Genomic DNA, 12,325 nt, shown 5'->3' with positions numbered 1-12,325 from the left:
TTTCATTTGGGGTTTGTCCTTTGTCTTATACTAAAGTCATATCATTATGGAAAATAGTTCTCAGCTAGTACTTCTATACTCCTCAAGAGTTTCTGACAGTAGTTCTTAATTATTTACACGTGATTGCTTTTTTTCACATCTACCAATTAATAAGATGTCTGACAAAGAAGACATAACCTATGCAGTGCACCACACAGAAGCTATCTCAGATGTCTGTGACCTTAGTACTGATGTCCAATGAGCTTGTGTCTGTGTGTGTGGGCATGTTTTTGTGACATGAGGACTCAAATGTGTATAATGACATAGGTATGATATAGGTATTACAAGGAGAGGGTGAAAATATGAGGACATGTCCCCCCTTTTCAAAATGATTATAAATCATACAGGATGAGTTTTTTTTTTTTTAGAAAGTAAAAATGCTGAATGTTTTCTGTGATGGGTAGGTTTAGGGGCAGGGGCAGTGTAAATGGATAGATTGGGTTAAATATGGTTACAAATAAATAAGGGATAAATATGGTTGTATGGAATGTCCCCATATGTCACAAAAACAAATGTGTATGAGTGTGTGTGTTTGAGAGAGAGAGAGAGAGAGAGAGAGAGAGAGAGAGAGAGAGAGATAGGAGAGTATATAGGAGGACCTGTAAATCCTGTAGGCCTATATGTTACCAGCCTAATGCGTTAAATGAAACTGTTTAACAGGTTTATACGTGTTTGTAGGCTATTTCTTTTATACAGTCTTCAATATAGGCTACAGGAAGTCAAACCTTTATAAATCACTTCTATAGTTTCTGTAATAGTTTATTTAAAGCGCATTTGCTCTATTATTTTTCATTGTTTCATATTTTAACCTATACAATGAGAGACTTTTAATAGCTATAACCTATTAAAAGAGATGCTCAGAATTTCCATGAACATCATCTTTTTCACAAACTACAAAAACACCACAGTAACTACAATTCCTTTTGACACATCAAATTGTAGTAGGCTAGCATAAGGGGATATAACATAGCCTCGTTTATACAGTATAAAAAAACACTGTGGAGAGTCCCACAAAGATAGCGAACCAGACGTTTTCATAATAGCATGTGTAGGCTGTTTAGTAGGCCTAGGCTATGTAATGTAATTTTGAGGTAAACAGAAGGAAAGGAATGATGCGTGAAGATGTGAATATTTTATTTAACGTCCTTAGTCTGTCAGCAGATGGCAGCATTTACCGTGGTGTGTGCGCTGTCAGTAAATCTCACACAGCAGCTCAACTCATAGTGACTGCATACATTAGACTCAATACAGACAAGAAGAGGTGGAGTCCAAGGAAAAGTCTGAGAATTTCATGGTCTGCATTGACTACCCCATTTTATATTTTTGTTTGCAACAGCGTACCTCCGAACAAATTTTTCCTAGGAACTAGTAGCAAACTAGTTCTATATCCATACAGTTTCCCTTGAAGCAGAGCCTGTGAGAGTAAATGTGTCATGAGTGAGTGGGTGACTCGTGTTCAGCAGAGAAATGCTTATCGCTCCTCGCCGGACTCGAGTTACTGCGTTTTTAGAAGCGTCAAGTGTTACGACAGGCGTCACAAGCAGCAGCAGCGGCGGCGCTGATTTCACATGCGTTGACCGAAAGATTTAAATTCGCACCTCTGGACTCGTTTGTCTATTGATATTCCCATTTACCTCTCGGTTCAGGACGGTTATAAGGAGTACTGTCTGGAACCGACTGAAAATATTCAACATGTTGGGGAGAAAGAAGAAACCGGAGACCGTTCAGACTGAAACTAAAGCGATCGAGTCGAAAACCCACGATCCGCTTCGGAGACTTGGTGAGATGATCATACACTTAAGACAAAAATGCCTATATTATAATAGCCAGCTACTCTGAAAAGTTATTTAAAGTATGCGCGCTTTTGTTTAACCTTTTACAGACGCAATCTCAGCAACTAACTTGGGAAAGTTGTCAATTAGCAAATTCACAATAGCTACATTAAATAGATCTTTACTCTTTGACATGTTCGTTTTTTGACAGAATATGAACTCACGAGATTAGCTGTTTTTTTTTTTTGTTTTGTTTTTTAACCCGTTGACTTTGAAGCTTTTTTTTTACCTGTTGGGTAAAGAGCCTAGCCTACATCATTTTTGCATTGAGACCTGTATTTGTGATATATATATATATATATATATATATATATATATATATATATATATATATATATATATATATATATATATATATATATATGCCTACAGGTCCTTTTCAAAAAATTAGCATAATTGTAATAATGTTCATTATTTTCCATAATGTAATGATAAAAATTTAACTTTCATATATATTTTAGACTCATTGCACACCATATGAAATATGAATATGAAATATTTCAGGTCTTTTATTGTTTTAATACTGATGATTTTGGCATACATCTCATGAAAACCCAAAATTCCTGTCTCAAAAAATTAGCATATCATGAAAAGGTTCTCTAAATGAGCTATTAACCTAATCATCTGAATCAACTAATTAACTCTAAACACCTGCAAAAGATTCCTGAGGCTTTTAAAAACTCTCAGCCTGGATCATTACTCAAAACCGCAATCATGGGTAAGACTGCCGACCTGACTGCTGTCCAGAAGGCCATCATTGACACCCTCAAGCGAGAGGGTAAGACACAGAAAGAAATTTCTGAACGAATAGGCTGTTCCCAGAGTGCTGTATCAAGGCACCTCAGTGGGAAGATTTTGGCGAAGGACCGATTCCAGACCTTGGGGGACCTGCAGAAACAGTGGACTGAGTCTGGAGTAGAAACATCCAGAGCCACCGTGCACAGGCGTGTGCAGGAAATGTGCTACAGGTGCCGCATTCCCCAGGTCAAGCCACTTTTGGGCTACAGAGAAGCAGCACTGAACTGTTGCTCAGTGGTCCAAAGAACTTTTTTCGGATGAAAGCAAATTTTGCATGTCATTCGGAAATCAAGGTGCCAGAGTCTGGAGGAAGACTGGGGAGAAGGAAATGCCAAAATGCCTGAAGTCCAGTGTCAAGTACCCACAGTCAGTGATGGTCTGGGGTGCCATGTCAGCTGCTGGTGTTGGTCCACTGTGTTTTATCAAGGGCAGGGTCAATGCTGCTAGCTATCAGGAGATTTTGGAGCACTTCATGCTTCCATCTGCTGAAAAGCTTTATGGAGATGAAGATTTTGTTTTTCAGCACGACCTGGCACCTGCTAGACAGAGCCAAAACCACTGGTAAATGGTTTACTGACCATGGTATTACTGTGCTCAATTGGCCTGCGAACTCTCCTGACCTGAACCCCATAGAGAATCTGTGGGATATTGTGAAGAGAAAGTTGAGAGACGCAAGACCCAACACTCTGGATGAGCTTAAGGCCACTATCGAAGCATCCTGGGCCTCCATAACACCTCAGCAGTGCCACAGGCTGATCGTCTCCATGCCACGCCGTATTGAAGCAGTCATTTCTGCAAAAGGATTCCCGACCAAGTATTGAGTGCATAACTAAACATAATTATTTGAAGGTTGACTTTTTTGTATTAAAAACACTTTTCTTTTATTGGTCGGATGAAATATGCTCATTTTTTTTTTTAAAAATTGGGGGTTTTCATGAGCTGTATGCCAAAATCATCAATATTAAAACAATAAAAGACCTGGAATATTTCAGTTGGTGTGCAATAATTCTAAAATATATGAAAGTTTAATTTTTATCATTACATTATGGAAAATAATAAACTTTATCACAATATGCACATTTTTTGAGAAGGACCTGTTCTGGTCCTTCTCAAAAAATTAGCATATTGTGATAAAAGTTCATTATTTTCCATAATGATAAAAATAAAACTTTCATATATTTTTGATTCTTTTTTTTAATTCTTTTTTTTGTAAATAGTAAGGCTCTTTAGAAACTAATATAATTATAGGTTGTACCAATAATTCATGAATATATATATATATATATATATATATATATATATATATATATATATATATATATATATATATATATATATATATATATAGGCTATGTATATAGGTGTAAAAATTCCAAATTTGCTAATGTTGTTGCAGCATTGTATATTGGGAAGCTAAAGTGAAGTTCATCCATCGGTTTTTTTTTTTACTGTTATAATTGGTCTGCACATGTCAGGTGGAGATCTTTGGTTTTTTAAGACAGTTTGTCAAGTTAAAAGTAATTTGAAACTTCTGTTCCTTTTTAACAACCTTTTATGTTTTTGAATGCGAGAGCATGTCCTGTGTGAACATTCCCCCAACGCTTGATGCCGCAACAATGTATAACAATGTTTTTGTTTTGTTTTTTGTATGTGACCAGTATGGTCTGACCTATTTTATCTTTTGTGATTGACATAACCACATTGCCTCACTCGTAACTATTGACTTCTCACACACTTATTTTCCCACTCAAGTTACGTTGACTCCATCTGAGATCATCACCACCTACACCTATGGCCCATGCTGTCCACATCAAAACAATAAAACTTGTTTTCCTTTTATTGTCACATATTATGCAGCAAGCTGATATCTGAGACTAACCCAGGTTTTGTTGGTATCAGCCCAGTTCTGAATCCAAAATAACTGTGCTAGTTTATGATTCAGGCTTTTAAAAACAAACCGCAGTAAGAGGGCAGAGAGATAGAAATATTAGAAAATGTCTCAAATTGGATGTCATTATATGACTGATATATCATGTAATTCTGGAATGTCTGAAATTTTAGCATAGTATTGCTCATATTAATGCAGCATTCTTCATGAACAAAATTTCCGAAGAAAAGAAAGTAGGGTGTGTTTATATCATTGTTTTGCAGTGCTGTTCTTTTATTGCAGTGCTTTTATTGAGCTCGGCAGGTCTTTCATCAGTTGTGTATCACCGCTGCCTCTTTTAGCTGGGTTTCATTTGCATTAACTTATAATTGTGTTGAACATTGTTGGTATTTCAAGTATATATCTTCATATTACTTTTCCCCATAACTACAGCACTGTGACTGCAGTTACTTGGGAAAGAGCTTAGCTTAAACTATTGCGAGTGGGCGATAACCCTGCCTCAGTTTAATTAACTGTACTTAACGTTGTGCTCATCTGTATTAATTTCCATAGCAACCTATGCAGAATGAGTTATTTTTATTGAATGTTTTAGTGTTTCATGGCTGCCATAGTGCTGATTTATCTCCGCCATGGCTACTGTGTCAACAGATATTCTATACATATTATTAGTGTTCAGATTTATTGCACTCATAAAATGATATTGTGTGGCTTGTATGAAGAGGCTGTGCAAATTGGTGCTCTTAAGTGGCGTGATTCAGTGTTACTATGCCAGCACTTCAAAATACTGCTCTCCAGTGGGAATAATCAAGAGGTTCTTGAACGAGAAAACAGTTAGTTAGTTGTTTCAGGGATGAGATTTGCTAATAAACCCAGTGTGATGGGTTTATATATATTAAGTTGCTCTAGTGTGTTTACTGGTATTGTGCTTCTGCTTAATGACGAAGTAAAGTAACGAGAGAGAATAAGTCATCCATGCAATGCGGCCAGATTTATTCTAAATATAGGTATGCTTACTATGGACAAGATGCACCTCAGCTGAACTGTAGGAAACTGTAATAGTCTAAATGTTGCACTGAGACACCTCACTTTTTATAAATCATATTTTCTTCCCACTGAAGTCTACAATACATTTATACTTAAATGTATGCATTTAGTTGACACTTTTATCCTAAATTACAAGAACTATCAGTCAAAAGTTTGGGGTTGTAGAATTAGTTTTTAATGTATTTGGGTTTTTTTTAAATGTAATTTTATTTCTGTGATGTGAAGCTGAATTTTCAGCATCATTACTCCAGTCTTCAGTGTCACATTCTAATGTGATGATTTGATGCTAAAGAAACATTTATTATTATTATCAATGTTGAAAACAATGCTGCTTGATCCCCCCCCCCCTCCTTTTTTTGTTTCATAAAAAAACAAAGCTTTTTAGCTAGCTGACCCCAAAGTTTTGAACAGTGTTATTTAAAGTTTGTAAGCCCGATCAAATCGTCCCAATGGAGGCTATAATGACTGCGGGTGAAGGTCACTGCACTTTCTATATTTTCAGTTAGGCATAAAGGATTTAATTCCAATTCCTCTTTATCTGACTCTTATCATTTTATCATAATTTAGAGTTTAGGTTAGAATGCCGAATGGTTATTTGGTCATTCATATTTAATAGTTTAACCGCACATGTAATTATTCCTTTTAACCCTTTGTTGAAATTGTACCCGTTCATAACCTGAATAATTCCAGAGCAAGTAAGAATCAATCAAAGTCTAACAATTTATCAACATTCAGGTAAATGTATAATCAGATTACATAATCAATTCAAAGGTAATAACATCAAATACTCTGAAGTAAAGAATTAAATATATACCTGACTTATGAAGATTAGGTTAGGTTATTTAGGTTAGGTTAGGTTACTATTGTACCAGAAGGCAAATTTGTTTTACAGTGCAATGACTATGGCATCCAATACAAAAACAAAGAACACACAGCACAGAACACGCCACAACACATAGGGACAAATAAGTAAATAGTGCTCTCAAGAAAGAAAGAAAGAAAGAAAGAAAGAAAGAAAGAAAGAAAGAAAGAAAGAAAGAAAGAAAGAAAGAAAGAAAGAAAGAAAGAAAGAAAGAAAGAAAGAAAGAAAGAAAGAAAGAAAGAAAGAAAGAAAGAAAGAAAGAAAGAAAGTGCTCTCCAAACATTACATGTGGTCTTTGTAAAAGATTACATAATGCTGCATGGGTTAAGACATCCAGCATTACGGGCTGACCTGAATACAGTATCGATCCCTGATCTCTTTGCAACATTTCTTTTAAATACTGAGACCAGATGCAAAACTCTTTCAAATGTAAATATGGAAATGGGAATTTTCATTAATCAAGTCCTATAGACCTCTGTTGACTGCAGGAAGTAGAAAACATTTGTCCAAAGACGCACCACACCCATCACACATTAATCAAAATATCTCTAAATTCTTAAAACATTGATTATCTTTTGGTTATTTCTGTGTGGATGAGATCTTTGTACCAGTCGCACTGAGACATTTCAAACGATATCAAACACATATAATATAATATCGTGGGACATTGTAACAAAGAGATTTCTGGTATATTTCAGATGACCTCAATATGAGGAGAAGCAGGAGTTTGGGGAAAGTTTCATGTGAAAGGAAAGGCATGTAAATTAGTGTCATTTGTAGATGATTCACTAAATCATGTGTGTGGGATATTGTCTCGGACGTTAAGTTTATGAATGAGTTCAGATGCTAATTTCCCTTGTTTTCTCAGGGAGTATGTTCCTTACAGTCTTACAAGTTAATCAATGTTTTTTCCATCCAAAAATCCACTGATGTGGTAATTTTCATTTTGAACGACCATCTTTCTCTTCCTCATTCTCACTAACCCTTATCATTGACCTTTTTTATACCACTGTATTATTATAGTTTCTAAGCAAGTGACCTCTATTATAACTGGCTAACCTGTTTGCATATAAAATAAGTGACATTGTGTTATGGGTTGCTCTCTGGTTTGTGCTGCACGTATGGTTTTTGATGTTAAGGGGGGGGGGGGGGGGGTGTCACTCAGTTTCTGTCAATCTTGAGTACCTATAGAGTAGCATTGCATCCTTCATATCTCCGAAAAGTCTTTAGTTTTATCATATTTATAAAAGAAATATAGGCTGTGCCGAGTCTTTCCAGAAAAAAACGAGCGGCTGGAGGCGTATCGTGTGGGCGAAGCTAAAGAATGACGAGCGCGCAAAGCGGTGACGTCCTCAAGTGTGGAGAAACCCATCGCTATCAATCTCAGCTAATACAGATATGATCCAGAATCATTCGGAGGCTGAAATAAATTGAACAGAAGAAACAGCAGCAGCAGGACGTCCGTCTCTGTGGTATGTACTGTATTTAGTGGCCTGTCAACATTTGTGTGTGTTTACTCGCAGTTTATGAGGACATGATTCGGTTTATGGACTATTGTATGCGACTAAACCTTAGCCGTAGCAAGCAAAACGGGTTTGCACGTCAGACTAGTGTAACGTTATACATAAAACAACAATGGAGTAACCGTTAGTGCATTTGAATGACGAAGCACGCGATCGTGTCGTTTACTGATGATTACTCACGCGACGGTAGCCAACAGCACAGACATTTGAAGCAGTTTTACAGATCCACTTTGCGACGCGACTGAAGCATTGTTGTGAAGCTTCCCGTCATTTCTGCGTTCAAACCGGTTCAAATGCAGCGCTGCCTTCCCGGAATGCTGTGCTGAAGCGTTGAAGTCGCCTGATGTCACCCATAGGAAAAAAGTGAACAGAAGAGCGCGGCGCAGACTATAACGACATAAGTGTTCACGGACGAGTGGATCTGCGCGCACACCCTACTGGGAGAAGAGCCCGTACGGCCCATACAAGGACCTTCCGCTCTAGTAACGTCATACTTGAAAAAAACTCTCTGAATCTTGTGAGAAACCGGAAGGAGTATGTGACACAGAAATACTCCATCAAACATCCAACGTTAGTTTTTGAAACTTTGTCTATGTTTAGGATGGGAATCCAAGTCTTTAACAGTGTAAAAAGCTCAGTATGCATGAAACAGCATTTCACACCCCCTTTAAACCCTTTGCAAGGTCTATGCATTGTGATTCACAAAACAAAATGCAGCAAATTTGTTTCTAATTATATATACGTTTTTTATTTAAATTTAAACTTTCATCTAAACTCTTTATTGATACACTTTAAATCATATATTTCTCAGAAGTGTTAATTTCCATGATAGTTTGTTGTTATTGTATTTCATTGCTGTGTTCCCAGTAGCAAAATAACACAAGAAAAAGAAAACCTCTCTTAGTCTCTCTCTCTCTCCCTCAATTCCTCAGCTTTCCACCCGGACCCGTGTGCTGTCTTTTACTTACACACACATGCTTGTCAGAGAGAGACTTTATCAGGATCTTTATGTTCTTGTTGCCGTGGTGAGGGTCTCTCTGTTGCAAACACTCTTGGCTGCTCAGCAGAAGCAGTTGAGGGAGTTTGCACTGCCCCTATCCTCTCTTAATAATTTCTCTTCTGTTTACCAACTTTATATATTAGTTACTTCTAGTTACTGTCACTCCACTTTTTCTCTTTAATTGAAATGACTGAAAAGACATTCAAAATTAAAGCGATAATTTATCACTTTAGAGAGCTGAAAAAGATAAGGGTTTGAACTGAAGTAGTGTTGACTAGAGCAAAAATCATGCTGTGAAAGAATGTGAAGCAGCCATTTCACTGTGAGTGGGACCTCAATCTTTTTTCAGGTCTTTTCAAGGCCAATTAAAGCTCTGGCAGAGAATCAGAAGAGAATTCACTAAACATTTGAATACAGAATATCTATGGTAGCTTGTTTCCTCCAAAGAATAAATTAGAGTTATAACGTCAGGATTGCATGGCATAAAGTCGCAGTTGTGAGTTTATATTTCTTTTTATATAACTTTCTTTTTTTTTAAAACTTTTTTCCTCAGTATTGCGACTTTATATCACACTATTCTGACTCGCAATTTCAAGTTTAGGCTATAACTCATAATTATGGCTTTATAACTCGCATTTTTGAGTTATTAAGTCAGAATTGTGGGACGTAAAGTCATTCTGAGATATAAACTCACAGTCATGGGGAAAAAAGTCCTAATTCTGAATTTACATATCCTAATTCTGACTTTATAACATGCATTTCTGGCTTTTTTTAATCACAATTGTGAGTTAATATATCACACAATTCTGACTTTATTACTCACAATTTTGTTTATATCTTTATATTTGCAAGATGTATAGGCTACTGACAATTGTGAGGTAAAAAGTCACAATTATCTTTTAAAATGTTTTATTTTGTGGTGGAAACAAGCTTCCATAGTATTTCAGTGCTAATACTTATTAGTATTCATTCCTCAGAAAGGCTGAAATAGCACTGCGCTTTAGGTCATTTTCATTCTTCTCGGTGGAAACATGGCTTATTCACGTGACTTAGTGCTGTTTGCCTGCCCCAAATAATGATGCATGGCCTGAGTAAACAAATCATTAAAGACTTGTACCAACCCCAAACTTTAGTTTGGTAGTGAATGTTTGTATGCATTTTCTGCTGCAGTCATAATCAAAAGATCTTTTCTTACCAACTTAGCGCAATACTAAGATAGCAGGCTAAGCCTTAAGCTTGCTAATATAAATTAGCAAGATTTTACATAAGACATCCTTTAGTAAATTGCCACCAAAAATACAGTGTGTGCAAATAAGCAACACTTTCAGCAAGCACAATGCATTCTTACTGAATTCCTCCCTCAGCTTGTTTTGTTTTTTTCCAGTTCAGCCTATTGTATCACAGTACTGGACAGCACAGCCAGGCTTAACTTTCTATAAAGAGCTCAGTGCAATCTTTGCAATCTTTGCTCTTAGTGAACAGTTTTTGTCCAAGCTTCCGCAAACCTATGAAGCGAGAAAGCCTGATCCGAGCAACAAACATAAAATTAGACATTGAAAATTAAAAATTTGAGAACAAAAACTGGTCATTTTGCCTACAATTTTTCAAATCATTTTACACATGCAGTCATTGCTACTGATGTTGACACATAAATTAGTGTCTTACTTCACTGTGAGATGACATGATATCTTATGATTGTGACTGTAGACTCTGACCTTCCAGTGCTCTCACATCTCAAGTATGTGTGAGTGTGCACATATATATATATATGCACACTGTAATGTTTGAGTAATGTCTTGATTTTGATTCATATTTTGGATGAAATATCAAAGCAGTGTATGACTCAGTGCTGGGAAGTGTTAGTCGCTGACACGTATAGGCTGAATTTGAGAACAACCTTGGGATGGCACATTATGAGTGAATTACGGTAGGTGTAACTCTTGGAGACTTGACACACTTTAGATTTACAGCATGTAGCAGGTGTGTTAGGCAGACTGGAAAACATTAGAAAGAATAGAAGGTGCAATTATTTTAAATGTAAAAGTGTGTGTGTGTGTGTGTGTCATAGGTGTGTTGGATGATGAAGATGTGCGCGTGATGCTGCAGGGATCAAAGATGGTAAAGGTTCGATCTCAGCGCTGGAAAAAGGACAGGAGCCTGAAGCTTCTGGAGGACTGTGTGACGGTGTGGTGTGAGTCTAGCAAAACCTCCCGCAAGGGCAAGAGACAGCAGACGTGTGAGTATATCACCTGTCAGATATATGATTGAGCCGCATACAAAACTGCATGCAAATATCACAACTCCGCTTTCAGCAGTTAAGATGCATTTTAGTTAATCAGATCACTAACGGACGATGCTAAATACAAGTGTAAACAGCGTCTAAAACGTTTTGAGGTTGTCCGCTTTCGATCACTTCCAGAGGTAGACGAAAACGCTCATGTGGTCAAATGTGTTTGAACAGCCATAAAATACCGCCCACTCTCTGCCTGGCCTAATACGCAAACATTATGGGAAACGCGCTAGCCAAACTTTGTCGGCTGAAGACCCAAATTTGGTTTGAAAAATGTACCAAGCAAAATGTTCTCTCACCATTCCACACACTCACAGCGTTCGGCATGGTCTTTTGGCTCTCAGAGCAGAAGCAAACTGCTGCTATTCGTATGTTTTTCTGTCGTCTCCGGACACATTCATATGTAAATCAAAACTCAAAGAAATCAGGACAGATATGACTGAAAATGTATCTTAATACCAGGTGTAAGTAGGACCTTATACAATCAAAAGTAGGTTGATATATTCCACAGAATTGTTTCACCTTACAAAGAATTGTACATTACCATTTAAAAGTTTAGGGTCAGTAATAAAAAATAATATAAAAAAGCACTGAGTGTAAAAGGCACAATGTAACAAAATGTTTTATTTATTTATTTATTTTTTATTCATCAAAGAATCCTAACAAAAATGCATTACAGTATATTACTTACAAAAAATATTAAGCAGCAAAACTGTTTTCCATATTGATAATCATCATATCAAATCATGATCAGCAAATCATCATATTATTATGAATTCTGAAGGATCACTTGACTCTGAATACTGGAATAATGCTGATAAATTTAGTTTTGACATCACAGGAATAAAAGTTTTTTTAAAAATATATTACAATAGAAAATAGGTATTTTAAAATGTAATAGTTTTTTACAATATTACTGTTTTTACTTTATTTGTAATCAAATTAATGCAGCCTTATTTAGCATAAGAGACTTTTTTTTAAATGTAAATAATCATACCGACCCCAACCTTTTGAACTGTAGTGTGTTTGTTTTTTCTTACAATATAGAA

General features: G+C 36.4%; 1 protein-coding gene across 6 annotated transcripts in view; it reads left to right on the top strand.

Moving 5' to 3' along the window:
• The first annotated feature begins 1,360 nt into the window (after positions 1-1,360).
• The window catches only part of plcd3a (phospholipase C, delta 3a), a 36,030-nt gene continuing 25,065 nt past the window's right edge, over positions 1,361-12,325 (top strand). The window contains exons 1-4 of one of the 6 annotated variants that reach the window (XM_067419215.1): positions 7,673-7,935; positions 8,919-9,011; positions 10,822-10,913; positions 11,055-11,222. In XM_067419215.1, the coding sequence (XP_067275316.1) occupies positions 11,084-11,222 (139 nt within the window). In that variant the 5' untranslated portion in view covers positions 7,673-7,935; positions 8,919-9,011; positions 10,822-10,913; positions 11,055-11,083. Of the gene's footprint in view, positions 1,820-7,672; positions 7,936-8,918; positions 9,012-9,898; positions 10,914-11,054; positions 11,223-12,325 lie in introns of those variants that run through there. The other 5 variants (XM_067419206.1, XM_067419188.1, XM_067419222.1 and 2 more) reach the window with 5 other exon arrangements.

This window comes from Pseudorasbora parva, chromosome 2 (genome assembly GCF_024679245.1).
Source record: "Pseudorasbora parva isolate DD20220531a chromosome 2, ASM2467924v1, whole genome shotgun sequence".
Classification (NCBI taxonomy): domain Eukaryota; kingdom Metazoa; phylum Chordata; class Actinopteri; order Cypriniformes; family Gobionidae; genus Pseudorasbora; species Pseudorasbora parva.
The sequence above is the reverse complement of the archived record's forward strand: the minus strand, read 5'-3'. Positions and strand labels throughout refer to the sequence as shown.